Genomic DNA, 25820 nt, shown 5'->3' with positions numbered 1-25820 from the left:
GGATCGCAATGCACGTGCAAGAGGTTCTGCCTACGGCCCAACCGAGACATTTGACGGTGTAGATGGTGCAAGTGATGGAACTGCAGGATGACGTGTTGCAGACACCACAAGCAGAGAATATTACCCCATTGATCTCCACTCTCCTGTTTTATATGTTCATACGCGCGTAAACAACATACTTGATTTATCTCCCCCCCCCTTATGCATTCATGTGCAGGCGCTGATAAAAACATTACGTACGTTGTTCCCGCCCCCCCCCCCCCCCTGGTTCATATCACATTGATAATCTATCTAAGGTTGAACTATATATGATGTTAATCAAATTGAGCCTCATACATTCAAACGCTCTTGTTTATTTAAGTCTCATTTGTTCAACAAGCATGCATCATTTTAATAGGTTTAACAGTACAGACAATTACATTTACTCCAACATACAATGTATTTACATAATACAACAGCATAAAAATGTAATAGCGATATCATTTTTCGGTCACATATAGAGTATAGCTGTCATTTTTATATTCAATTCATTATGACATGAAAATTTGTTTTCCAACGTTTGACATACATAATACATACTACACGCTAGAGATTGTATTAACCCATAAACGCATGAATACGATGTATGTCTATAAAAGTAGAGTGTGAAATTCGTCATCTACAGTGCATTCACAATTTGGATTCGATCGATTCTATGGTGACCCCGTCCTTTCACATAAGCGTATGACAAAGCTTTGAACATCGCAAAAATACAATTATACGACTGTACCCCGGCAGAGCTATTGAAAATGTGTCTTCATACGGTTGTATGCTGACGGTCAACGAGTAATTCTACACTTAGATGATGACCTCCTTTAGCTAAAGCTCCGATGCTAATGGCAGATCTGAAGAGAACAATGTTTGTTATAATAAAAGTCATACTAGAAGGTGTTGTACCTAATTGTATCAAACTGACTTAACACAAACCATCAGTAGTTTATGTAATACATTGTCTACCTGTCAATTGACATGAACATGCCACAGTAACTTTGCTCAACGTTTCCTTTGCTGAGTAAACCTTTATTTTGTTAAGTACTATTCAACACTTTATATTAACCTTAAAACAATTCTTGTCCCTAAGAGTGAACACCAGTTTCAAGGATTCTTTTGAACGCCTCTTGAAATACAATCAAAAGTTATGTTTGTACATAACCACATTATTGTAACTGTTGGTACATTGCAGCACATCAAAGTCTTGATATGATTTATCGATTCTTGCAAATTTATGCAGATTATCCTTTATTGAAGTGCTAGGCACGTTGATGATTTTATTCATCAAACCGAGACTGCTTTACTTTCGATGTCTGTACGGCTTCATTGCGATAGCCATACTTAAACTACAATGAAAAAAGAGCCTAGCAGAGCGAATGCCAAGGCTTATCTGCCTTTTATTCGAAAAACAGCAAAACACAATGTACCCAACAATTCTTAAATTAATACTTTTTGTTTATAGTATAAATGTATGTATTGTCTCCAGCAACATTTGTACCGAGTTACATTTGATTAAATTGACCAGTTTTTGTGCAAAAAAATAACGTTTTTGAACGTTGTGGCCACCACCGACGACAACTTCACAACGACTATAACAATCAGATACCCCTTATGTGACACTATGTATTATAGCCAAGGTATGCTATGGTGATTTATAGTTGTTGTTGCTTTTGTAGCAAGGAAAGTCATTACGAAACAGCATGCAGTAACAGACATTTATAAAACATGCAATATTATAAAATAAATCAATTATCAATCAAGCGCAATTTATGTTGAGCAAATCATGTAAAAACACTTGTTAAACCAACCTGTTGATTTCGGCTACTGTCTTTTTCAGGAGTTGCATCAGGCGTCCTGTCCATCAGTGGAATATCACTATTAAGCTCAACCCCTCCACTGTTTGTTTTTTGTCCTCTTTCTGAATGATTGAATACTTAAGCGTATAGCTTTTAAAGAGTATAGCACAGGCAAACATTATTCGATCTTAAAGATATTTTGGTTTCGCGTATCATAGTGAAAGAAGAATTATAATAAAAGACGGTTTGGAAAAAATATCGATCAAAATGTGGCAAGTACGTTAAACATAATGTGCAGTGATTAAACTAACATCAAGATCTTGGAATAAAAAAACAACATATTCAACTATACCGAGGGCAATACCGAAATAGGGATATACAAATTCAAAACACATTTGTACATAAGTAGGCGTTTGTCATCTACAAAAAGTATCACAAGTCATTATTTTTCTTAAATACTTAAATTTTCTGAAAGATGACCATGACTTTGGTCAATTTTTCTAGTAATAATTGTGTAAGAGTTTTTGTTCAACAATAATGTTAAATGTATGTTTTGTATCCAATGTCACCGCGACAATTACCTTTGAAAACAAGCATGACTGACCTCAAAATAAATAGGAGTCATCTGCCGTCCCTTGGCCATCCTGACAACAAAGGTCAAGGACCGTAGGACCAAGCATACTCTAGTTATCAATAGGAAAATTGTATTATGTCCAAGGTCTTTACGACAATAACCTTTGACCTATTGACCTCAAAATAAATGGGGTCATACTTATGACCAACCTTCCTATCAAAGTCTGAGGATCTGAAGCCTAAGCGTACTCTTCTTATTCGAATCGACATGTGCAAAGCAATATGTTCCCGCTTTCTCAAGGGGGAGGGGGGGTAGGGCACAACACTCAATGAATAACAGCGTATGAATAAATATGACGAAGTTACACTGGTCGCCATATATAGTCCAGTCCTATCGTAACAAATATTTATCATATTGAGCACTTTGGGTTGAAATCATGAAACATTGCCTGATGACAAATATGTATGTTAACGTTAAAAAAAACTCAGGACCCACCTTAATTTTGTCCTATATGGTAGCCACAATCCAATATTGCCGCCATCAACCTTTATTACAAAAGAACTGTCATAAATAGTTCTATATTATTGCAGCTGGAAGTGTCACTTTTAAGTCCATCAAGTGTTTACCATCACTATACGTTCAAACCAGATTTATTAAACACAGATTGGCTACAATTAATCCTGAAGTGCCAGCATTCACCTCAGCTCTGCTCCTTTTAAGTCAACCTTGTGTCCAATAAACCTTTCCTCACTCCGTTGTGTGTCAAACGTACGATCAACATACGATAAAGGGGCAATATAAAGCAAATCAAGTGCCCAATAACATATATTTTACTAAAATTTAGGTCATTAGAAAACTATCCAGATGGGTTGTACCCAAACCAAAATAGCTCCCTGTAAGTCAAATTAATATTGCTGCAATAAATCTTATCTGCTGTCAAAGGTACCACATGAGGGCTTTCCTATTGCCAATCTAGTTCCAATAAAACTTTGTAGCTACAATTAAGCTTATGATGTGACAAACATACACCAGAGCAGCAGAATAATGATTATTCTCAACCATAGGAAGGCATAAAATACAATCATCCTCCTTAAATACAGGTGGTTAATTACCCTTTCTTTTACTTCAGTCCTTTAATGTCATCAAACATTTTGTCTCAAATTAAGGTACATCAACTGGAACAATAATAATAAAACTAATGGTCTTATTGACACTGAGTTTGCTTTATTACAGCTGCAAATGGGTTCGTTTGGGTCTTTATGACACTGAGTAGGTTGAATGAGTGCTGCACAAGGGTTTGATTCGCTCTAAATGGGCTATATGGTTTCCAAATGTGGTCTATTTGACACTTAGTAGGCTTAATCAGAGCTACACATGTTTGGCTCTAAATAAGAATAATTGAAGTCACAATTGACTTGGTAGAGAATTTAACCGACTTAATTATAGACCTTTTGAGTTTTTACCTATTGATATGCTTGACTGTACACTGGCACTGGTATTGTTTTGGCTAATAAAGAACCTACATGGTCTTGAATATAGCAACTTTATGGATCACTTGGCACTCGATTTGCTTCAAACGGTTTATATTAGGCAGATATCAGAATGAAAAAAAAATATTGGACACATAGTGGACTTATGAATAGCCAGAGTGTGATGATGGTCAGGAAGATTGGGTTTGGTTACAACCCAAAAGCGGTTGAATGACCTATGATAGGCTTTCGTAGAGGCCGTCTGGGTTTGTTTGATAATGATTGCGCTTGACTGTAACCACATTAGGGATTATTGAGCTCTTGACGAACCACTCTGTAGAAAGGAAGGTACACAATAGGCTTATTGCACTTATTTAGAGGGCTGTGGGGACCTTTTGTGTCATGTGGATTTTTTTGGCACTTGGAAGGGCACAACATGAGCGATAATTGGGTTTCGGGAATTCAGTGGGCTTATATATAAACATTTTATGTCTTGCTTAGCACATATTATACCTAGGACGAACTGATTTTGGGTTGCTTGGATCTAGAATATCAACACATTAGGTTGGTAAAACAATGGATGAACTTGAAAAGCGAAACTTCAGGCTTGATGTGCTAAGAAGGGAGTCACAAATCATATGTCATGTAGCTTGTTTAAATAGGCTCATGAAAAGACATTTTGTGGTTGACTTGACTTCTAATATGGGAAATATATGAACTATGTTTAAAACTGCTTGGTGATTTTGGTAATGTATAGACATTTTAAAATAAAATTTAACTTAAACCTTAATAAATGAAATGATAACAAAGTCGATATTGAACACATTTGCATTTTTAACATTCAAATGAGTTTGACTTTGATTTTGAAAAGCTTAAAGATGCACTATAAATCCCAGATAAGATTTACCTCAATTAATACATTTGTTTAAATTTACCAGTAAGGATGAATACATGCCGAAAACAATGGTTCTTATGAAGGATTCCGAGTTAAATGTGAAAGAAATTTGAAAACAACACGGCATATCTACCTTATGAGACTACAGTAGATCGCTGTAAATCATTTAGCATTCACCAATCATTTAATATTGTTGGGTGTTCAGCTGTTTAATGCACTTTTAAAATCTTGTGATTAGTTATTAATATTTTCCATAAATGCATTATTAAATTTGTAGTTAAGGATTTATCACTCAAAATTTATGTTTGTTCTACATGTGTTTGCATGGATTTTGAATAAGAGTGTCACTTTAATTTTGTATTTCAATATAAAATGCATTATAAAAAAGTTAGGATCTTTTCATAAGGATAAATGTTTAAAAATGAAACAGATACAATGTACTAATAATGAAGTCTCTTGGATACAACAATTTGTGGGAACCGCCTTGGGCAACATGTACTAGGACGACTACTAGTTGTCTCCATAGCATCTTTAAAACATTTCACTTCAGAGTAACTGAACAGAGATCAAAATAGAGGAAATTATCAATTACTTTTCTGCAAACACAATTAAATTAACAAAATTTAAAACATAAAAAGACAAAAAAAACATTCTCAACTGTTTATATTTCAGTGTAATTGACATTGAACTGACCTTTGCCTTGAAGCAAGCAGATAGGTATGTTAACCTGAAGCACGGTATGAAATTGATACATGCCATGAATTAAGATATACATATTAATTAACTGTAACACCAGCACAATTTGCCATAAGATTCGTTAAGCAATAGCAATCTTGCGATCACCTTTAATTGGCACACTGTAACGGTATGATCCTTGGCGGTTGCGGTTTTGAAAGATTTAAAAAAAAACTATACCCTAAACTGTTGATTTAAATGAGGGAACATATAATTTACAACTTTGTCAACGCTTTTAGACACATACTAAACGCAAATAAAAATTAAGATGGAAAAAAGTATACAGGAAAAATCATTCTTTACGTTATTTTGAAATGGGTTTGAACTTGACATAGGAGAGGTTAGATAGATATGTCAACATAAAGCTTACCATAAAATAAATCCATGCCATGCATTTAGATAGACTTTCAGGGTAACACTAGCCCAGTTTGCTATAAGACTCCTACAGCAATAGCAATCTTGCGACCACCTTTGGCATGTTATTGTAGTATGAAACCTTGGCGTTTTCAAGAAATTTAAAATCAATATCCTAAAATACTGTTTTAAATGAAGGTACATGCAATTCACAATTCTGCCACCACTTTTTGACACACACTGATCCTAAATGAATTAAAAAAGAAGAAAAGTAAAAATCGAATTTTACGGTATTTTTTCTACTTTCACCTTGAAATGACCTTGACCTTCAAGTAGTTAAGGTTATATGTCAATTTGATGAACATTATGAGAAGAGTAATATCCATGTGATATTCTTTCTTATCTATTAAATGAAAAAAACTTAATTCGAACATACTATTTTTACTGAAATGGCAATAAATGGCGGCCGTCTTGTGCGCCATCTTGGATATTCCTTTTCGCAAGAGCCGCCAAGTGGCCAAACTCGCTTTTCAAAATTTACAGACTTTAACCTACAATTTGATATCAAAATATATTGTATAGAAGAGGGATGCAGTAAATATCCTTATTTTTTCACATTTTTCTGCCTTGGAACCCAGATTATGATGAGTGGTTATTGACTTTTTAAGTTTACCCATTTTTTTAAAATCAGATTATTTTGAAAAAGAAAAAAAAAACATGCTCCGAAACGCTTTTCCGGAGCTTTAATGATTCAGGACATTAGGTTCGTGAACCAAGATATATATATAAACGTAGCCTTCGAGTTTGAGGACAAGTTATTAAATACCCATTTAATGAGCCAAAAGGTTTGTTGTAACGGTATAAGACAAACGTTTTTTGGTATCTTGATGTTTCTTTTTTGATGCTTCCACGCGATGTTAATAAATGTTTGCGAAAATATAAGATGGATCCTGAAAGGGTCCTGGGTGTTTATAGTCATGTTCAAATAAATTGCAACAATTACAAGTTATAAAACTTTGACCCGACGTGCATAATTTTCACAATGAGACCTGACTATTACGGAATAAAATATTAGAAAGGCCAAATAAGGAAACAAAACAGTTTTCTCTTTATTTCGTGAAAAAAAAATATTTTAAAAGCGCTTATGTTAAACAAAAACCGGTCATTAACGGCACGTGAATTTATTGAATAATGCACGTTTTCTACCGATAACGCCGGGGGTTTGCGTTTTAACACACCACGATAACGGACCGAAAACATACATTTTATGCAATACTATAAATGAACCCATTTTTATACCGTTTTAAAACTTCGGTGTTTTAGATAATATGAACTAGGGCGCTGCCTCAATAGCCTTAAATTATTACTGCCGGAAACGTTATAGTTAATGATTGCTAATTACATCAAGAGAGGAATACTAGGAGTGAAGGGGAAACGATTGTCTAATTCAACTTGAAGTATTTCACTTTCTTTTAAATAACGAGCAGTTCTGCCGTTGACTATTTATTTAACATGTGCAATAATATTGCATTCATCATTATACGTTATATAAAAATGTGTATATATATATATATGGTGGTTTTATCATCCTCTAAACAGATTATTTTGTATTTTTAAACGCATGAAGAATAATGATTTAATCAGTAAATAGAGATACACAACTTATTTCATTGCAATGTATTAGTATAAAGTTCATATTTAACACTTTAAAATTCATTTATTACTCCTTTCATCATGAATAATAATATGCATTTGATATAAAACACAATTTATATTTCAGACAAGAAGATTTAAAAAAAGTGTTACTTTGTAGTGGCGGTTCCACTTTTGACCGCAGGAATATGATCTTGGTAAAGGTGGCATACCAAATTTTAAGGGTCTTGATCTTGCGGTTTAAAACGAAAAGTGTTTCAAATACTTCGCTATATAAGTGTAGCAAAAAATGCGGTGTCAGGGGCGGGGCAAATAATGACATCACGGACATAATTTGAGCTTTCTTAGTAAAGGTCCACTGCGAGAGGTAACATATCCTTTGCGCTACCATAGCTTACTAATGCAGACCATAAAATCGGATGTCTCCATTACCTTTATCGTACACCGGCGAACTACCGCAGCAGTGTAAACCGTACTCAAATTTTCGGCTTCGGTCAGAATACCGCTAATTGTTATAATTTTAAACATTTTTTGCTAAAAGCAGAGACTTAAATCTCACGATTAAGATGCGTTAACAGTGAGGTAAAACGTTTATCAATTTCAAAACAGAACAACTTTCGAATGAAATTAAAGAAATTAATTACAAACATTATATAGCACATAAAGTTATATAATATAACACCCTTATTATATCAATTTTGCATTTCACGAATTAGCGAAATATACATTTCTTTAATTCGTTAATGTTCTAGTGATCATGTACATTGTTATTTTAACTCAAAACCTTTTATAGACATGTAAATGCAATAAAATTTATTTTATCGGTGTTATTATGTAACGGCATTAAACATATTTACTTATAAATAAATATAACATATCGGCATAACAACGCTCTGGTTGACTTCGGAAAAACACAAAACTCTCAGTAATATACTTCGGATATGATAAATATTGAACAAATTAGCAAAAACCGTAGACGTGTGCTGAAGTCATTGAATTGAATACCATCATCAGTAGGTAAACGCACATGCAATACAGCGCAATAGTAATCCTGTGATATAAAGATTGTGTTTTGATTTTTATAAAACTACTAAAGGCGAGTTTTCTACATAGAAATGAGTTCTTTTTCCAATTTGTTTAATAAATTAAGGGTGATATTATTCAAATATAAACTATGATATATATATAGTTCTAGTACAGACATTTCATTTACATGTATTTCAAAATTGCCGGAGACGATTAATGTTATTATCAATCATGAAAGTATACCACGTGTGCGTACATAGATACGCTATGGCAGTTTTAACTTTTGTAGTAACTCACTATTAGTGACAGTTGTTTTCCTAATAAATACGCTACGGCTTGTATTTAATATTTTGAAAACAACAATTTTGTATAAAAAGAAAAAGTTTTCCAAAATATTTCAAACGTGCTTCAGAAGATGTTTGAAAGGCAACGTTGCGGAACGTTTTTCAATTCAAACAATTTATGAATGAGTGTGCTTGAATCGTAGTAAATTGATGCAACCCACATAAAACTCTCTGGAATGTGTGACTGAACCATGTGTGTATAAATACGCTATGTTAGCAGACATCACATAATTACAGTTTTCCAGGCACATGTCATTTCATGTAAAAGGAAGAAATAAAACAAAATTTGGGTCCTTGACTTGCACCCAAAAACAGGACTTATTTTTGAATGTTCAACTAATGGGCTTGTCCCTGTAGTTTTCATTTTATTATAATTATTTCTGTTTCTTTAATTATTTACAAATGCATAGAACGGTGTCAAAAGAATATGTTTTATATCAAATAAATAAGAAAGGAATTAAGATAAAAAATACACTATACTGATAATTTACACACATGCTCATTCATTTCCCATATAAATGTATACTTATATGAATACAATCCAAATACTGATTCACAATTCATTCATACATCAGGGTATTTATATCAGATATAAAGGGTCTGAGTCTCTTGATTTTAGAGAATAAGATTTTGTAAGTTTTTACTATATATGTATTTAAAAACTAGGACAAATTGGACACGATTTGAACAAACTTGGGAAACGGACATCAGACCTCGCCCAGAACATGTACAATTACCGGCCCGCACGCGCCATATAACTATAAGCAATGAATGACAAGCTGTTCTAGTTCTCATAAGCTGAACCAAAATCAATAATGACCATCATACCGGCAATAAAAAGAAAATATCCTTTAAACGAATAAACAGTAGAGGCACTCTACGTCCAACTCATGCTCGTATAGGGCGAACAAAAGCAACAATTTGTTTGGTGTGGTTAAGAAAGTACTTTTATATTACCTTATACTGCAGTTTTATCAACATTTTCAGTGTTGATGAGGATGAAGTCCAAATGTGTATTCTATCGAAGAAACTAAAGATGCCCTAAAGCATCGTCGGCAACCACTGTACTTGTTTTCATTTGAAGTACTTTTGTACTGTACCAGGAATATTGACTTACAAAATCTTTTCATGAACATAAATGAAGAGAAGTAGAAAACTGTTCTTCCAATGAAGTCGTATCTAACAATTTTATATTATTCTTATTCTTAGCTCGATTAACCTTGACATCATACAGGGGTTTTGTTAATAAATATTAAAAAACACATAACGTATATTTATTGGCTTACATTCCGGAAAAGTCTCCATTTTGCACCTATGCCGCCGCCTCATTAAACATTAATGCTAACGAGATCTTGAGATATTCATATATATATATTCCCTTTAATATTATTTTTCTTACTTTTAATTTCAATGTTGTTTTATCAGCACGCAGAAGAATTTTCTAACTTGTCACAGTTAATATATTATGGCTTTAGTTGCATAACATGATTAATGCTACTTGTGTAGATTTTCATTTTACGTACCTGTTTTGTTCTTCTTTCGAATCCATAAGACCATGCCTGCAATAATAAGTATTTAATAAAAGCAATATGTAAAGTAATTGAAAATTTAAGTGTAAAACTGGTGTTAAATGTATGTGTATCGAGTGGATGTAGACTAAAACCGTTTATGGCAGAACACACGAAAAGAAGATATATATCATTTTATGATTGTGCTTCAAATAAATAATCACAAAACTAAAATTAAAAAAAGTTTTGTAAAACTGACCCCCTTGTGGTTTTTTACCTTTGATTTATTTATTAACAATAAATTACGCAATTTCCAAATCACCCAAATCTACTGCTATGAAAATGTTCTTTGTAAAACAAAAAAATCAGAGCTTTTTTGGATATCATTTAGCACTGTAATAATAATTTAAATAATACTTGAAAAAGTGAACAAAATAAAAAGTATTATATACGATGTTTTGTTCGTTTCTGAAATAAAAATCTGCACCGCAGGGCACTCAGATCTGAGATCTGATAGATAGCAGAAGGCAATAAAGATTAAGACCAATACACCAAAGTTGTGTATTAAACTAGGTAGGGGGTCACTCATAAAAGGATAAACTAGGCCTTTATCTATTCTTGTTTAGTTGACAATCTTTGCATATTGGAACACTCTTTATGCAATACCAGATAGCCGAGCTTTCTCGGTAAATACATAGAGGAAGGCTCAATTACTTCCTATAACTTACTTATTCTATACAAGATAGCAGAAATTTCTCTGTCAGAGCGCAGAGACTTTAGGTTCTAACTTAATATGGCTCACAAGAAAGCTATGCTTTCTGTACAAGAACATTGAAGCAACAACTTAGCTTTGACAAAGCCCTCTCTCGGTTCTCTTTCAACTACAACCATGTCCATTCGTCAGCTATCAAAAAAGCAATGCGTCAAAGCTGGGGGGTTTCAGAGAGGTCGGCTAATATATTAGAGACGCTACTTAAAAAAACAGTTAACTAAATAGCATGTTACTACCGGTATCGAGAGTGACATTATTACCCAAAAACCTGACCATGAATACGCCGTGGAGAAGCACACACACACACACATTGTAGGACGTCTGAAGCCGTTTTTTAAGTTAAAAAGCAAGCAATTTGATTGGTAATGATCTGCAATTTGATTGGTTAAAAATAAGATACATGATTCATAATCAAAGCAGATTCTGGCTTACCAGTTTTGCTATGTATACCAATGGAATGTTACCGAATATGAAATGCATTATAAAATGGCTTAGAAACAAACTATTTAAATAAATCATTAAAATCACAATTAAAGTACTTCTGTCATTCAAATAACCCCCTCTGGTAGTATCATAAAGCGTTTACCTTTCAAAATTAGCAGATGTTTTCTGAAGATACTATAGGCAATGGTAATCAAAACAAAAAAATAAACATCTTTTCAAATGCGTAACAGCAACTGGTAATTGTCCAAAAACAGCCTCCTTTTTGGCTCAACCAACCATAACTTACATAATTTCAATTGCATATCATGCTTTGATTATTATGTAAGCAATGAAATTTAACGCATATTAATAAAAAAAAATCAAATCAAGAGGAAAATATATCTATCTCTGCAATCGTTCTATTTATAATGGCGTATGTGTTCTTACCAACAGCTATAAGGCCAATGAGCAGAAGCAGTATGCTGGAAACGATTCCAAAAACTATGAGAGATATTGAGGGTGCAGGCGTTGTTTCTGGAACTAAAATAAATAGAGTACATGGGGAAAATAGTTTAATCCCGCATGTTTCATGACCTTATAAAGGAATTTAGCGAACGAAGTTTGTTTCAAACATAAATACGAAAGAACCATTTTAAATGTATAATTTCTGTATTAAGTACTCTAAGAACTTGAGAATGTTCGGAAAACTGGCCCATTGTGTTATTTTTAAGAGGCCAATGGAATGTTCTTATTATGGGGCTTAAACAAACGATCTCTTCGGTAAAAGGTAGACACCTTCTGATTTATATACAACATCGCTCTCGACCCAATTGACATAAATAAAAAAATGAATACCTGAGGGATATATTTTCATGGCAAATATGCAGTTTTACTTGGGTAGAATTAAGTGGCCAGCATTGATACCTACCTGTAGTTGTAACTACTTGCAGACCATGGGTTGTCTCACTTTGGGTTTGAACAGTCACGTTCAGTCTTGTAGGCGTTGTTTCTGGAACTGAAATAAGAACATGGGAAAAATTAGTAAAATCCCGCATAATTAATGACCTTATAAAGGAATTTAACGAACGAAGTTTGTTTCAAATACAAAAATACGAAAGAACCGTTAATAATTGTTGTGCGTTGGAAAACAAAGACAAATCTAAAATATAAATTTAATTTGGCCGAAATAATTGGCTGCTGGATTGGAAATGAAATTGACAAAGATATCAAACTTATGTCAAAAGCAGCCATAAATCCTCCATGCGATGATACACCACATCAGAAAGCTTAATAAAGTGAACAACATAATACAATATTCAATATCCTAAAATAATAGCGGGAAGAAAAGGATTAAGCATGTAAGCAAAGATAAAATTGAGAACTTGTCCGACAAAAAGTAATAAAAGAACCGGGCGGGAGGGAGGGAGAAAACACACGTCCGAACCGGATATTAAATAAAGAACAAGTGAGAAAGGCGCCAAAATAAAGAAGGGCGGACAATTAAACATTAGGAGCGGAAAAAGAGTTCCTTCCCTTTATTATTTAATTTTAAATTTTCTCAAATGTTTTTAAATTATTGCGCTCAGGAAAAACAAAGACGAATGTAATATATAAATTCAATTTGGCCGAAATAATGGGCTGCTAGATTGGAAATGAAATAAACATAGATATAAAGCTTATGTCAAAAGCAGCCATATATCTTCCCCAAAAACGGCTAAAACCTGAACTAAAATACCAAAATCTTAGTTAGGAAGCTAAAGCGACAAGCCGTGCCGCGTCAATCATGCTAGAAAATGAAGATAGCGTAAGTAACCGTCGGATGTCCAGTTACCAAACAATCGAATAAGTTCCCCCGTCACACCACATTTAAAATAGAAGGAAGCTCCTCCGAGTCGAAAGGAGTGCATGGTGTATTCGTGAGCGTGAGCAATCGGGAGTTGCGTCATAATACGTCGAAACATACGATCAACGCTGCTCGCGTCAAGTAGGATCACACCGGAAACAGTACGAAACAACGGTTCTGTGGGTGTCAAGGGAACTAACCCACACATGTTTTGAAATGCTTTTACAGACATAAAGATGAGAGTCATTTTTACATAACGGAATAACTACATTGTTGTCCCGAATTGATTAGTTTTAGCATACTTAAGTAAAACATAAAACAAGAATGCCAAAATCTGTTACTGACACATCGTTTATACACAGGCATTCAGACTGATCAAACTTAACACTAAAATCAGTTACTATGCTTGATTTCCTGCGCATCATGTAAAATGTAAACAAAAAAAGCACCATATCGCAGCATGAAATGGAATAGCGAAATCTAGAACAGCATAAATTTGCTTCAAAATATTTGGCGTCATAGGCGGTGCCTGCTTAGGGAAATGCAATAGTAACTTTCCTAGCCCTCTGTAAGTGAGTTGCAAAGAAATATTGGACATATCTGGGAAATCTTCTCCTCGCAAGACATGGTAAATACGAGCCCCGTTAATATAGTTTTTAATACTCTGTAGAGATTTCATGCTACGACTTAACAATTGGGCATATAAACAAAGTGTTTCAATATTTACAGGACAGTCTTGCAATTAATAAAATTCACAAAATTACAAAAATGAGCGCATTTGAGTCTTTAAGTTCTTGTAGGTCCCGTGCGAATAAGCGAACGTTAGGTATGAACTAACTGTTGACGAAGAAGATTAAGCCCCATACTTTTGTTCGATCCTTCATCTGTTAAAAGAAGAAAGGCATCTTAAATGCACGCCTTATATACAAATTTTAACAAACTAAGAGGAACCAAGGACATTTTAACCATTATAAGTCCGCGGAGGTATTAAGAAATGAAGATAAAATAAATATCGAAATGATCAAAAGCTCATGAATTAAACACTATTGCGAACACTTTGTTAAATGTAGAAATACCAATATATGCATTTGAATTATTAAATGGGTTACACACAGGTAAACAAACTTTACTCAAAAACAAAACCCATGTAGAAATATACGTTGATAATAGTATATCGACCAATCAATGAATATCACCAAAGTATTACAATATGTTCACCAATCGTTTTTTGTAAGATAAACATTGAATCATTCACATATATCTCCGTATATCCATTCAGAAGCGCCTTGTGCGCAAATAGTTCTGCGTAAGAACGATGTAGATGCAAACGACTGAGTAAGTCTGCAAGTATGTTGTGGGCCGAGGACAGATGCACTGCTTGAAGCACGAACTCGCGAGAGCACGCCAAGTATGCTACCTCGCGATGGCACTTTTGTAAGATTGGATCCTTGGTTTTCCCCGAATTCAAAATAGACCAAACTGCTTGATTATCACAAAATATGGATATTTTCATCTCCTGCCATTTCACAGACCACAACTTTCAAGCGACTACAATACTGATACACTCAAACTGAGCTATATTTAAGCACGCTTCAAGCACACATTTGGGAAACGTTTTATGAAAGAATTCACCGCACTGATTGGTAGCTCCACATCCTGAAAGACAAGCATCTGATGAGAACACTAGACCATCAACAGTAGACCATTGACTAGTCTTAATCATGGACACACCATTATAGATATAAACAAAACCTATCCACCACTTGATATCTTTCCTAAATTCATTATTTTTCAAACCACGTAGCAACACTAATATACGCGATATGAACACACGGTTTGGTTTCACACATTTGCCAATAAACTGAAGTTTTCCAAGAAGCGACTGTAAATCACGCTTTGAGGCCGATCTCTTCTTCATCCATCTTGGGAGTAGAGAACAAATTTCTTCCAAGCGCTATGAATCCAGAAGGACACCGAGAAAAACATGATGAACGAGGGTTCACAGGCCTTCTTAACGTTTATTCTGCACACCAACGCGGTGAACGTATCCGACAAAGAACGGTAAGGGTGTTGCGCGCGGGAGGGTACGCTCTCGACCCTATTGACATCCAGAACAAATTTGAATACCTGAGGGAGATATTTTCATGGCAAATATGCAGATTTAATTGGGTAGAATTAAGTGGACAACAGTTACACCCACCTGTAGTTTTAACTACTTGCAGACTATGGGTTGTCCCGCTTTGGGTTTGAACAGTCACGTTCTGTCTTGTAGGCGTTGTTTCTGGAACTGAAATAAATAGAGTACATGGGGAAAATAGTTTAATCCCGCATATTTCATGACCTTATAAAGGAATTTAACGAACGAAGTTTGTGCCAAATAAATAAATACGAAAGAACCATTTTCAATCTATAATTACTGTATAAAGTACTCTAAGAACTTGAGAATGTCCGGAAAACTGGCCCATTGTGTTATTTTTGAGAGGCCAGTGGAATGTTCTCATTATGGGGCTTAAACACACGATCTCTTCGGTAAAAGGTGGACACCTTCTGATTTATATACAACATCGCTCTCGGCCCAATTGACATCCATAACAAATTTGAATACCTGAGAAAGACGTTTTCATGGCAAATATGCAGTTTTACTTGGATAGAATTAGTGGCCAGTAGTTATACTTACCTGTAGTTGTAACTATTCGCAGACTATAGCTTGTCCCGCTTTGGGTTTGAACAGTCACGTTCAGTCTTCTTGGAGGCACAAATGGAATATTAACAGAACAATTAATTATGACTACAATATCACGACATTCAATATAAAAGAAATCATCAACTTATCATCCTCATAAAAACAAGTTATTGTTCAGAACATCACATTACATGTATCAAGGTTATGCCAAATCAATTCAGCTTTAAGATAAACTACCATAGTAGTTACACCATCCCAGTTAAAAACATACCTTATAATTCGCAAGCATTGTCTTGAGGTGTTGTCAAGGTAATACCCTTGTGGACAGACCGAAACACAACTGTAGTCTGTGAATATCAATAACATTATTCATAGTTTAATTGATAACTATAACAATCTTTTTTCAAGTGTTAAGGTTATCGTATAAAACAAGTTTTATGGATAAAGCCAGATCTTACATTAACAGTGGTAGAAGATTCTTTGTGTTTTCAGTGCAACAAATTTCCAGTTTTAGGGAATAATAATATACATCATGTGTCCGGTCCGGATACAAAAATGCTACACGAAGGCCCGTGTGTTCCTGCAAACTTGGCAAGCCTTGTTAACTGTTTACGCACGTGTTCTCCGGTCGGTGTTCCTTTCATCCCGACCGGAAACACTTTATTGATATATTTTTCTTGCACACCTCAATTTATATTTTTTTAAGACAATGACATAGAAAAATGCATTTTTGTACATTCCATCAAATGGCGTGTGCGACATTGTTTAAATACGTCATAACGTGTACTAGTTTTAGTTCAATGCTTACGTCTTTTAAAAAGTAACTCCTCTAAAATCAAGATTTTAATGATTTTTTATTTTCATTTTTTTATAAATGTTTTTGAAGAAATACTTAACTGTCAATAAACTACATAGTTATTGGGTGCCAGACGAAAGTTTTCACTGATACTCCATGTCTGGTGTGCAAGAAAGACAGATCGCCTTTACAACAACTACAGTCTGCCACCATTTTATTATTTGAATCATTATAAAGACAGAATAGGGGAACATATTATTAAAAGGCAACTATGATATATTTACCCAACGGAAACACATCTTTAGAGCATCAAAATTAATTGCATTCGATAACAATTGTCGCCACTTTTATTTTAGTAAGTACACTTACTTGATACCAACTTGTGTCCTGATGGACATTCCTTTACACCACACGCTTCATTTGAGTAAAAGCACGAGGGTACATCACCACCAAATGGGGCATAGCCATGTTCATAATCACATCTACAAAATCCATCAGACTCTGTTCTATCCTCCCATGGAATTCCACAACTGAGTTTATGGTTCTCAGGAGTGCATCGATTCCATTTCACAAATTTACAGGTATGGTATGTGTTTGAAGGAGTACTTTCTTCCCTGTTGTAGGACCAACTGTCGTTACACTTGTCACACACTATGATCCCATTGTTTGATGGTAATTCCATGGTGTTTTTGAAAAAACTGATGTACGGCTGCTCTCCTATCAAAGTAACAAATTTGAGCTGTGTAGAATGTCAATGAATTCAAGAGGCATATATCAACAACCATTAAAGCTATATTCATGAGACTTGCTTTAAATGTGTTTAAATCATGAGTACCAAGTATCGTTCAAATAGTTTAAGCATAATGAAGCCGCTGTCAACGAGAACAATGTCTAGACTATGACAATATTTTTTATGAGAAACAACCAGCTATTTTGAAAACAGACAAGCTACACATGACACTGTGACAAATGATCCCGTTGGTACTTGGTATATGTAAACTTGGTATAACCATGACATTGAACTGAAATAAATGAATGACACGAATTCATGTTGTACAAGGTCTCCATGTAGTAAACAAGTTTTCGATATACTATAACATCCCTCTTAAATGTTCTTGGGCGTCTGCATAACAAACATGGGAAAATAGTAGACTGGCGAAAAGGAAATCCATAGCAAAACAAAATGTTTCTCGAGACAATCAATTTACTTTGTTCACAAGGTTTTTTCATACAAGTTTACCCATCTTATAACACTTGATACAAATACCATAGAGACAATTTACCTGCGCATGTTTCATGAAGATTTAATAACTTCGGTTTAGAATATTTTGCAAATTGTATGTTTATCCGTGATGCCGCTTCGATTTGTCCTTCATTCATACAATGAACCAAATCGGTATTGAAATCATTCACCTATTAATTCCTTGACTAACCAAGCGAACAACAGACATTCAAGGGAATTTTAACAATTTGTAAATTATGATTTCTAAATGGAGCAAGGCGGATGTGTGAACTCAGTGGAATGGAACATCACACGACATTTAAACGGTCTTACAAAAATCCATCTCACAAGATGTTTCAAAATTATGGTTTTTATTTATTCCTTATTTCCGCCGCCATATACGCAGGGCAAAACATGTAAAAGTGAAGAAAGAACATGTTGTTGTTTTTCCAGTTCGTCTAACAAACTTCTTTTTTGGGGATGAACTGCAATCAAAATATTTTAATTTTTTTTTTTTTCAAAATGGCGTACAAACCTTTTGAGCAATTTTGTACCACAGCCCAAGTTTGCCTGTACTCGGTGCGGTTATGATAGTTGAGTGCACAGTGGTATTCGGTTCCATCAGGGTAACCAACTCGGGAGGCGAGGCGCTTGTCTGCGCATTGATGGTCACAGAATTTTTGTGGACAGTATCCGTTAAACTCAATATTTCTCTGAGCCACACACATCATAGCACAGTTGTTGTCAACGTTTTTGAACACTCCTTGTGAGTTAACTCCCTGAAATTGAAAGACAAATCAAAATTGAATGGACTTATGATAGCACATACTTCTTTAGAGGAAATAAACTAAACTAGTTGTGAGAAATTTTTACATTTGAAAACATTGCAAACTTTTCCAATATCTGTTTTATAAATCAACAAGACAAAACATATTGGCAAAAAGGTCTCACGTTCATTTTTAAAGACCTCCAGGCAACTAAAAGGCTATACAAATAAATCGCATATCAGTACAGATCTGTAAAATACTCCAGCAAAAAGTTTAAGACCTTTAGCAGCCACTGGTCGTCGGAGGTAATGAGTTGATCGTTAGCTATTAGGTGCAACTAAGGTTTTCAGAAGGTGATCAGAAGCTGAATATAATATCAAACTACTTACAAGGTGAATAAGACTAAAGATGAATAAATATAACATCATTGTTTTCAGTGTAGAAAGTTTGCATCTACTGCTGTCCATACCTGTATGAGAAAAAAAATTAACATAAATCAAGATGCACATGCTCTAGCTAACTTTGGTAATCAAAAAATGATCGTATGTTTTAAAGACCAATATTATTTCAGGACAACTGTTTTTCTTGTATCAGATGTCAGACAATCTATGTTGAAAAACACTATAACTCAATTAAGTAAACTGTCTGTTGTAAGACCTTTCTAAATATCATTTCCGTTAACGCCAATTAATATTACCAAGGCGAAAACAATTTGACCTGAGTGTTACAATAAAAATGGTTCACGTGTCATAGTCAATTTCTCAATGACTACAATCATATGACGTATGAGTCATGGCAAATTGTTTACTTGCTACACTCGACATTTCTTATGAGACAAGGCACGTCGCTTAAGAGCTACAATCTACATGTCTTTTGAGTTATGGTTATTTCCTAAATAGCTACAGTCAATATTCCTCATTATTAAGGGTCAATTCCGCAGTGAGGGCATTCCAAATGGCTAATGAGTCATTGCCAATTCCTCAATGGCTACAGTCAACATGGTTTTTGTGTCATGATCAATTCCTCAATGGCTACAGTCAACATGGCTTGTGAGTCATAATCAATTCCTCAATGGCTACAGTCAACATGTCTTGTGAGTCATGATCAATTTCTCAATGGCAACAGTCAACATGTCTTGTGAGTCATGATCAATTCCTCAATGGCTACAGTCAACATGTCTTGTGAGTCATGATCAATTCCTCAATGGCTACAGTCAACATGTCTTGTGAGTCATGATCAATTCCTCAATGGCAACAGTCAACATGTCTTGTGAGTCATGATCAATTCCTCAATGGCTACAGTCAACATGGCTTGTGAGTCATGATCAATTCCTCAATGGCTACAGTCAACATGTCTTGTGAGTCATGATCAATTCCTCAATGGCTACAGTCAACATGTCTTGTGAGTCATGATCAATTCCTCAATGGCTACAGTCAACATGTCTTGTGAGTCATAATCAATTCCTCAATGGCAACAGTCAACATGTCTTGTGAGTCATGGTCAATTTCTCAATGGCAACAGTCAACATGGCTTGTGAGTCATGGTCAATTTTTCAATGGCAACAGTCAACGTGGCTTGTGAGTCATAATCAATTCCTCAATGGCAACAGTCAACATGGCTTGTGAGTCATAATCAATTCCTCAATGGCAACAGTCAACATGTCTTGTGAGTCATGATCAATTTCTCAATGGCAACAGTCAACATGGCTTGTGAGTCATGATCAATTCCTCAATGGCAACAGTCAACATGTCTTGTGAGTCATAATCAATTCCTCAATGGCTACAGTCAACATGTCTTGTGAGTCATGATCAATTCCTCAATGGCAACAGTCAACATGTCTTGTGAGTCATGATCAATTTCTCAATGGCTACAGTCAACATGGCTTGTGAGTCATAATCAATTTCTCAATGGCAACAGTCAACATGTCTTGTGAGTCATGGTCAATTTCTCAATGGCAACAGTCAACATGGCTAATGAGTCATGGTCAATTTCTCAATGGCAACAGTCAACATGTCTTGTGAGTCATGGTCAATTTTTCAATGGCAACAGTCAACATGGCTTGTGAGTCATGGTCAATTTCTCAATGGCTACAGTCAACATGGCTTGTGAGTCGTAATCAATTTCTCAATGGCAACAGTCAACATGTCTTGTGAGTCATGGTCAATTTTTCAACGGCAACAGTCAACATGTCATGTGAGTCATGGTCAATTTCTCAATGGCAACAGTCAACATGGCTTGTGAGTCATGGTCAATTTTTCAATGGCAACAGTCAACATGGCTTGTGAGTCATGGTCAATTTTTCAATGGCAACAGTCAACATGGCTTGTGAGTCATGGTCAATTTTTCAATGGCAATAGTAAACATTGCTTGTGAGTCATGGTCAATTTATCATTGGCAACAGTAAACATTGCTTGTGAGTCATGGTCAATTTCTCAATGGCAACAGTCAACATGGCTTGTGAGTCATGGTCAATTTCTCAATGGCAACAGTAAACATGGTTCATTAGACATGATCAATTTCTCAATGACTTCAATTAGTATGGCTTATGAATAAAGTCATTTCCTAAAGTCAACTGCTAAAGTCAATATGGCTCAATAAGGTCAATACCTTAATGGTTAAAGTCAACATGGCTTATGTGTCATGATCGATTCCTCGATGGCATGGCTGATGAGTCAGTGTCAATTTATCAATGGATACAGTCATTATAAGTCATGGTCATTTTTCAATGGCTGGATTATATGTGGCTTATAAGTCATATGCTTCAATTACAGAGCCATATGTTTATGTCACGGAGAATGACATGTCCCCTCTTCGTTGGTGGATGATTGATGATGTACTTCATATGGTAGTCCATGGGTCACAAATCTCGATGCAAATTATGCGTATTGGCAGATAAAGTTAAGGAAACAAAACATACAGAAGACTTACCTCACTTTAATGGGTTTGATATGGAAAGCTCTGCTTGTTTGTTTCTAGATGACATAAGGGTTTTGGGAAGGATTTTTTTTAAATCGTATGAAGTTGAACTTATATATTTTTATGTTATTGTAGCACTTGCAGTTTCTGCAGACGCTAAATAGTTCTAGTTGACAGTGAAGACACATCGCAATATTTCAAGAACTCGGAAAAGGGGTTAAAAATATCGGGGCGAGGAGTTAATATTGACTGTATTTGTCAGGAAGGAAATCTTATTTCCTATCGAGTGCTAATGCCAGCTTGACAGTTTCAAGGACTGCCATGATAGTTTGCCAAAGGTTAACAAAATTTCTGAAAGCTCGTTAATTGTAAAAATTTGACTTTGTAGTGTTTGAGGGTAAAATTGGATTAGATAATTGGAGATGCATGATCATTTGCTTCGAACACGTTGTGTTAAAATGTTATTAAACCCCAACATTCCTACTTACATAAACTTATCATATGACTTTGTTCAAGGATTAGTGTTGTTGCCTATGTATTGTATTTGGCTAATATACATATGTTAGCTGTTATACAGCTATTTACATCTCCAGTTTAACGTCCTAGGTGTGGCATTGATTCATTTGTATTACTTGCTCGACAGTACAAATAGTATTTAAATAATACTATTATTAATTGTTGAAGGTATTTGCGTGTGAAAACTGGTTGTTTTCTAGTAAGTTTTTAATTTCTGATGTTAAACTAAAAAATAAAAATCATTTTGTTTTGTTTAAAGATGTATCGCACTATAGTTTTTTAATCCTTTTTTATAATAGGAAGCTATGTTTCGCAAAACTGAGGTTTTCGCTTCACAAAGCTAAAAGAAAACTGTATGGCTTTTTATGGAAACAACACATTACATATGTGACTTAAAGGAGCATTTTTTTCTGTTACATATACTTTAATACATTTTCATAATGTCTAGGATTATTGGCCTTAAAAAGAACTTAAAAGTATCTTTAAACTATATTTCCGAAACTACGTTTACTTCGTTCTATTGTGGTGCAGACATGATGGTTTTATATGTGTAAAACATTTTCAGTTCACAATTTAAACTTACGACCTCTTAGGAGAGTGGTTGCTAAGTCAGCGCTTAGGATGCAAATGAGTTAACGATGTAGTGAGACCTTCGTTTCACCTTCATTCGCCCTTCAGAAACAACCTTAGCAACTAACGAGAGTTTTAAGTTAGTAGGCGCTACTCAAATAGTCACCAGTTACCAGATCACTGGATCAATGATCTGATGGTTCATCAGCTAGGAATATCGAATTTATAACATAAGGTATATAATACGTAACATTATACATGAATAATATGTCTACATATAACTTACCTTAAATAAAGACATTAAAATGAAAGTTTAAATCAAGATATGCTGAAATCAGAAATCAGAACTTTGTCTATCTCGTTTTCAAATTTATAAATAGAGAGCATATATTACAAATGAAAATGGGCGCCGTTGACAACGTTTATTATCAGGATCTGGCCAACTATGTTGGTATCAAATCAGGCCTTAAACTTCACTTATTTATAAGATCTGTCTGGTCAATCGTAATCTGATGGACCGTAAGTATTTCGACAAATTCGAATTTCCCATATATTTACATAATGCCATTATTCTTTAATAATAAATATTTGTATAGCTATTAGTTTTACAAAGATAGTTTTTTTTTAAATAATTTCACACGGAAATAGATCCTATTGCAGCATATACACGCCGGTGAAATGAAAAAGGTATGGCTTCCATAGAATAATGACCGGAGTAGGGTCATTTTTCTACGACCCCCGTTCGTTATTCTATATATTATAACTGGCACTTGCAATGTAAACAAATGGTTCACTACTAGTAGTAGTAGTAGTTTTTTTTTCTAAACTGGGAGTCATTATTCTACAGGGGTCATTATTTTTCATTACACCGGAAATATGGAACAGTACTGGCCCGATGAATCTGATGCCGTTCAGTGTGGACTTGGAGTGTGGCGTGTTCTTGGCAAAAACTACTGTACACTGATCCAGATACAACAATGTGTGTTATTGGATAAAGCACACGGTATGACGTTACTACATTTCTGTCGTTATATCAGTCGTGCGCTATATATTCCTATTACTGCGTTTTGCTGTTGTTTGTAAAAGATATAAAAGATATAAATAAAATATATGAATAAATATTTTCATAACATAACTTACGGCGCAGGAGTGATATAACCCCATGCAATAATTTTCATATATATCTAGTGTAATAACTATGCAAATTAGGTAACCGCTTCACAGAAAAATGTTTTCATACGCGTTGTCCAAAATTTTTTAAAAAAACAACATTAAAAACGATGTTTCAAAAGAAATCGTGTCGGTTTCAGCTCCACGATGAAACGAATGCTGAGGAAGGCTGGGCTTAATCCAAACAAACACCTCTCTGATCACAGCGCCAGAAAATACCTCGTCCAGAAATTGAATGACAACAATGTTCGTGCTAACCAGCTTACGGAAACATCGGTACAAAAGAACATTGCATGTATAAACAACTAAAGCCACACAAATCCAAATCAACACAAGGAAATGTAGTCCAGCATCCTGTACTCCTGTAAAAATACCCCGCCTAATTCCATGCAAAATGCTCATTCTAGGCTGTTGGCCAGCAATGCTCAAGTTCACACACTGTCACTGATTCTACATCAAATTTTACTTTTACTGGTGGATTTTACAACATTTATGGTGCTCCAATTCACGGAGGTAATGTCCTTCAAAATGACAAAAAAATCATGCTGTTATCGACCGGCTACAAAGCCGCAAATCGCACAATTGAAAGCGACTGTGACGTTGACTAATGTTTTTTTTTAAACTTCAACCTCCAAATGACATGTACACACTCGCGTGATTACTAAAGACGTCACACAGTTATGACATGGCTCTTATTATTGATTTGATTGATTTAAATGGATGGTTTATGTATTCTTGTTGTTTTTAAATGAGCCTTTGAATATCGGTTGATAATTCAGACATGATTTATGTTTTTATTATTAATAAAAAATATGTGTTGGGCTTTTTTCTTTCCTGTGAATATAGCCTCCTAATAACACATTAATTTAAATAATTCGCAATTGGACAAGAAAAGTGTATTGAAGAAACTTTGACCTAGATTTCGACCGTAAATGCGTTGTGTAATAAATAGAATCTCTAATGACTGTTTATTTTGTATCAATTTTATTAAACTCGTCATTAAAAAACGCTTTAAAATGAACTCGTTTAATTAATCCAATACAAAATAAAAACTCATTTGAGATCCTCTATATGTAGTTTTGCCTTTCAATATTTATCGGTTCCTACTTTTAACATGTTGTTGATGGTTTTCTTCTCTGACTTGGATAACTTAAAAGGTCATATATTGCAATGCAATAACATAATAAAATCCTAAGCGATCTTTATTTTTGTTGGTTTTAGAACTAAATATATATATATATATTAAGAATAACCAGGGATGTTTTTCATAACTTACATTATGCATTTTTGTAAATATTGCCGACCTAAACAGGACTTCGTAAAACTTGAAACAATTTAACGTACTAACCTTTCTGAAAGCGACACGAAATACTCATCCTCAGACACACAATAGACACTTTTTAGATGACCAACATGTCCTAGTTTTTGTTCCGACACCAACATTATGAAAATTCTTATGAAGGCGTATACATGACCGCCGAACAAATATTTTTTAAATTATCTAAGTTGTAAAATATGCTTTAAGAGTTACCAAAGCTTCGGGATTATCAGTAAAATTCCATTTTAAGTGGAAATAACATCGACCTAACATTGGAAATTCCGTAAAAGCACATTATTATCTGGTTCTGGTCCCCACACCAAACGACACGAAGTGATATACATACACGAGAAATATAATTCTACGTCTCCTTTTGAAAGGCGGGATTTTATCCAATTTTGTTAAGCTTATTTCGTTTTACTGTAATAAACAAGGTGCTT

General features: G+C 34.6%; 1 protein-coding gene across 6 annotated transcripts; it reads right to left on the bottom strand.

The window, feature by feature from the left end:
• Positions 1-270: 270 nt before the first annotated feature.
• Positions 271-25820, bottom strand: LOC128246471 (uncharacterized). Of its 6 annotated transcripts, none has more exons than XM_052964690.1 (12): positions 25727-25820; positions 19280-19359; positions 18659-18902; positions 17271-17618; positions 16377-16452; positions 16100-16167; positions 15623-15709; positions 12508-12594; positions 12027-12119; positions 10400-10435; positions 1839-1948; positions 271-884 (listed from the first exon to the last, which is right to left on the bottom strand). In XM_052964690.1, exons 2-12 carry the CDS (start codon positions 19355-19357, stop codon positions 873-875), a joined length of 1239 nt encoding a protein of 412 aa, XP_052820650.1. In that variant the 5' UTR covers positions 19358-19359; positions 25727-25820; the 3' UTR covers positions 271-872. The 6 variants fall into 6 exon arrangements, with proteins under 6 accessions (XP_052820650.1, XP_052820648.1, XP_052820649.1 ...); XM_052964688.1 differs by lacking the exon at positions 25727-25820 and adding an exon at positions 25411-25719; XM_052964689.1 differs by lacking the exon at positions 25727-25820 and adding an exon at positions 25411-25719 and having other exon boundaries at positions 16100-16164.

The sequence above is a fragment of the Mya arenaria genome, chromosome 9 (genome assembly GCF_026914265.1).
Source record: "Mya arenaria isolate MELC-2E11 chromosome 9, ASM2691426v1".
Lineage (NCBI taxonomy): Eukaryota > Metazoa > Mollusca > Bivalvia > Myida > Myidae > Mya > Mya arenaria.
The sequence above is the reverse complement of the archived record's forward strand: the minus strand, read 5'-3'. Positions and strand labels throughout refer to the sequence as shown.

Coding starts and splice junctions, on each gene's coding strand:
- LOC128246471 (XM_052964688.1), bottom strand. CDS start 25,438: ATGAGTATTTCGTGTCGCTTTCAGAAAG. Junction 15,710..16,099: donor GCGAATAGTTACAACTACAG/GTAAGTATAACT, acceptor TATTTATTTCAG/TTCCAGAAACAACGCCTACA. Junction 10,436..12,026: donor CATTGGCCTTATAGCTGTTG/GTAAGAACACAT, acceptor TTATTATTGCAG/GCATGGTCTTATGGATTCGA.